We start from the raw sequence: 4,043 nt of genomic DNA, 5'->3' as shown, positions 1-4,043 counted from the left end.
GTAATTATTATTATTAGCAAAGGAAAGAATTTACTTGGAACCAGTACTAGGATATAGAAAATTAGAGTGCTTGATCAAGGTCATTGGATAAAGAGTGGGTTAGAATTAAATCTTCTTTTGCTTCGTTACACATTATCATCTTTCACAGATGTCTGTAACAATAAGCCACAAAATGCTTATAGTATAATTAAAAAATAATTGAAACACATATGAGAGAAATAAAAAAAGACTGTCCAATTTTATAGAAGGAATTGTGGATATTGTTGTGAATGATAATATGTTCCACTATTCAGAATATGACATTGTTGTTGTCTAGAAATTTGAGTTAAAATTTTATTAATAACTTTGAATTTAAAATGTTTCTTACAAAAAGAGGAAGGATTTAGATAGTTGGAAAAATAAATATGAATAAATCCACAGAAAAAGTCAACATTTGTGAAAGTTGTTGTGACAATGAAAAGAGAAGAGAGACAATAATATAAATTAATTTTATCTTAAGCAACCAAACTGATTTTATTGCAGGTGAATCACTCTCCATGTCATTAATGATCTTCAGGCAACCTATTATATATAAATTTAATACATTTGTGACTCATTTTTTCTAATTATTATTGCTCTGAGAGAGATATGACAATATTTTTGTCATACTTGTAAGAAAATTGATTTTAAAATTTTGGGAAGAAGGGTAACATCGAAATAAATAAAACAAATTATTTGAGGATACTGAGCCAAATTTAGGCAACCTAAATTTTCTTTATGTTTTTACATTTTGCAGAAAGGTAACCCTTTCCAATTTGAGTTTTCACCCTCAAAGTACCAAAAAAAATCTTATGAACTTTGTAATTTGCAATTGTCCATTAAATATGACAATGTTTTAAGAAAAAAGAAAATAACCATGCAAAATATATGAGCTTCATTCCAAGTACAGTGGGTGATATTTGAAGAAGAAATGCTCCTATGAGTTATACAAATCAAAATGAGAATGATAAATTCACAGTTTTAATCTTACATCTTTCTCTCTTATGATCATAAAGATGACTGAGGACAACTACTCCTTGACAACAGAATTCATCCTGGTGGGATTCTCAGATCACCAAGATCTAAAGACCCTTCTATTCCTGGTGTTCTCTGCCATCTATCTGGTCACTATGGTGGGGAATCTTGGGCTCGTGGTGTTGATCTACATGGAACGCCGTCTTCACACACCCATGTACATCTTTCTGAGCAACCTGGCTCTCATGGATTCCTGCTGCTCCTGTGCCATCACTCCCAAGATGCTAGAGAACTTCTTCTCTGTGGACAGAAAGATGTCTTTGTACGAATGCATGGCACAGTTCTACTTTCTTTGTTTTGCTGAAACTACAGACTGCTTCCTCTTGGCAGCAATGGCCTATGACCGCTATGTGGCGATATGCAACCCTCTGCAGTACCACACTATGATGTCCAAGAAGCTCTGTCTTCAGATGACCACAGGAGCCTACATAGCAGGATCCCTGCATTCCATGATTCATATAGGGTTCTTATTCAGGTTATCTTTCTGTAGGTCTCATATAATCAAGCACTTCTTTTGTGATGTCCTTCCATTATATAGACTTTCATGTGTTGACCCTTACATCAATGAATTGATGATACTCATCTTTTCTGGTTCAATTCAAAGTTTTACCATTACTGTAGTCCTGATATCTTATTTTTATATCCTTTTTACTATATTCACAATGAAGTCCAAAGAGGGAAGAAGCAAAGCCTTATCTACTTGTGCTTCCCACTTTCTATCTGTGTCAATATTCTATGGTTCTCTTCTCTACATGTATATTCGACCAAGTTCAGTGAATGAAGAGTATAAAGACATACCTGTTGCTATTTTTTATACTCTAGTAATTCCTTTATTAAACCCCTTTATTTATAGTCTCAGAAATAAGGAAGTAATGAATGTGCTGAAAAGAATAATAAAGAGAAAACTGTAGTGCTCTGAAAAGAGCTCCTAAGAAAATTAGCTGAAACTTTATATGGATCTCAGGATTCTTTAAAAAGCAGAAGAGTTCTACTCTGTCACTAAAATATTAAACAATAAAATGATGATACAATTTATTTAAAGTAGTTCAGAAGAAACAGGTTTACTAAAGTTTACCAAAATCTTAGGAACTGGGTTTATTAGAAGTTGTAAAACCAGTTACTTAGTTCTTGACAATTCATATTAGTGCTAAGAATACAAGTAAGCATTTTAAATAAAGTTATAATTAATAATTTGTAATACCTTTGATCCAAAATCATACATTTAAATCTGAGAGACATTTCAAGCATTGCACTTATCTTTTCTGTTAAGTCTTTTCTTAAAAATACCATTGTTTAAAAACAAATTGTATGCTTGTGTATGGCTTTAACTTTTTACATTTATACTCACAGAGATTACATTTTAGTTAATGAAAATTTAATATTTAGTTTTAGTATTTAGTTATAAGTTATCTGAATGAGGGTACTTTTACATGACTTGTTTAGCAATTTGAACATGAAATGCTGCTCTTTGCAAGGTAATTTCTGAATTTTTAAACTTTTTCCTAGAACTTGCTAACTTATCCATTACATATGATAGTTATTAAAATTGTCTATCAAATTGAAATTTTATCACGAGTATCATTTCTTTTTGTTGGTTATTGAAGAAATATTAATAATTTCATATTTCTAATAAAAGGTAAAATGGCATTCACATATAATGAGGTAAAAATTGCTGAAAATCATAAAATCTTAAACACCTAAACAAGCTATTTACTTATACCTAAATTCTTTAATTTATTTCATCACTGTATTGATTATTTTAAAATCAAATTCTCTTCACTAAAGAATCTATATTTGGGGGATTTGGGAATGAGCCAACAAGATGTCAAACTCCTGAAGAGAGGGACTGTGGGGTGCAGGGTGGAAGTGACTCAAGTTAGTAGGAACTGAAATCATACCTTAGGGATCTGAATTTGTATACCAGCACCAGCTACAGGGTGTTAGGACTGTATCTCCTGGAAAACTGATAAAATAATTAATTTGATCGGAAAGAGACTTTTGTGAGACAAACTTCAAGGACAAATTATTATATTTAAGAATAGATATGTATATGTGTATATGTATTCAATAACAATTAGTTTGAAAAAGAGGTCATGAATTTGAAGCAAGTGGGGATGAGTTTATGTAAGGAGTTGGAGGAAAGAGAAGGGAGAAATTTTATCATCTCAAATATTAAATTTAAAGAAAAGAATACATATATTAGATTTTGACATTTCGTCCACTTACATAATGCACTCTGGCTATACTTATCCTTCTGCTCTCTCTTATCTCCTTCCACGTTCGCTACACTCATCAACTCCCCATCTCACTTTAATGTAGTTTTGGTTTGGTTTTCTATTTTACTTTGTGAAACACTGGGTTTAGCCAAGGACTCCCTCATGAGCATAGGTGTGGATCTATCCACTAGAGCATCAATAACTAACCAGTGGCTACAGCACTGAAGTAGTGGCTTTCCCCAATGGCATCACACTCCCACTGACTCCCCTAGATATAGAGCCATGAGACTCATCACTACTTATTGCTAAATTTTTACATGCTGATTTTGTACAGACTCTATCAGACAACCAAGATACTGTGAATTCATGAATAGCAAGCCTATGCCATATCCATTAGACAGTTTCATGACTCTTCTCCTATCATCTGGCTCTTACATTCTTTTAAATCCTTTTATTTTGTTAATGTTTCCTGAGTCTTCGAAGGGTTAATATAGATATAGGGTTAAAGATGATATAATGAGTGATTTAAAAATAATTACTCAGAAATCACTTGTTATCAGCACCTTGACCAGCCATGAATTGTGGATACCTGTGTAAGAGAGCTAGGAATTACTGAGCTATGAACAGGGTAGAGTGTAGAATGTTGTTCTCACAATGTAGCCTTCTAGAAACAATGGCATAGATTATAAGTGAATGCACTTGAAAGTAAGGACATGAAGGGAAGGTTGCAGTATGTACACAGTATTTCTGTGGAAAAGATAAAGGTCTAGAAGG

General features: G+C 32.6%; 1 protein-coding gene across 1 annotated transcript; it reads left to right on the top strand.

The window, feature by feature from the left end:
• Positions 1-1,034: 1,034 nt before the first annotated feature.
• Positions 1,035-1,964, top strand: LOC119825372 (olfactory receptor 5K3-like). Its single transcript, XM_038346211.1, has one exon. The coding sequence runs from the start codon at positions 1,035-1,037 to the stop codon at positions 1,962-1,964; it is 930 nt and encodes a 309-aa protein (XP_038202139.1).
• Positions 1,965-4,043: the final 2,079 nt, after the last annotated feature.

Source organism: Arvicola amphibius, chromosome 10, assembly GCF_903992535.2.
Source record: "Arvicola amphibius chromosome 10, mArvAmp1.2, whole genome shotgun sequence".
Lineage (NCBI taxonomy): Eukaryota > Metazoa > Chordata > Mammalia > Rodentia > Cricetidae > Arvicola > Arvicola amphibius.
This window is presented reverse-complemented; position numbering and strand designations above follow the sequence as displayed.

Bases quoted from the DNA above. Each gene is read 5' to 3' on its own strand.
- LOC119825372 (XM_038346211.1), top strand. From the start codon at position 1,035: ATGACTGAGGACAACTACTCCTTGACAACAGAATTCATCCTGGTGGGA.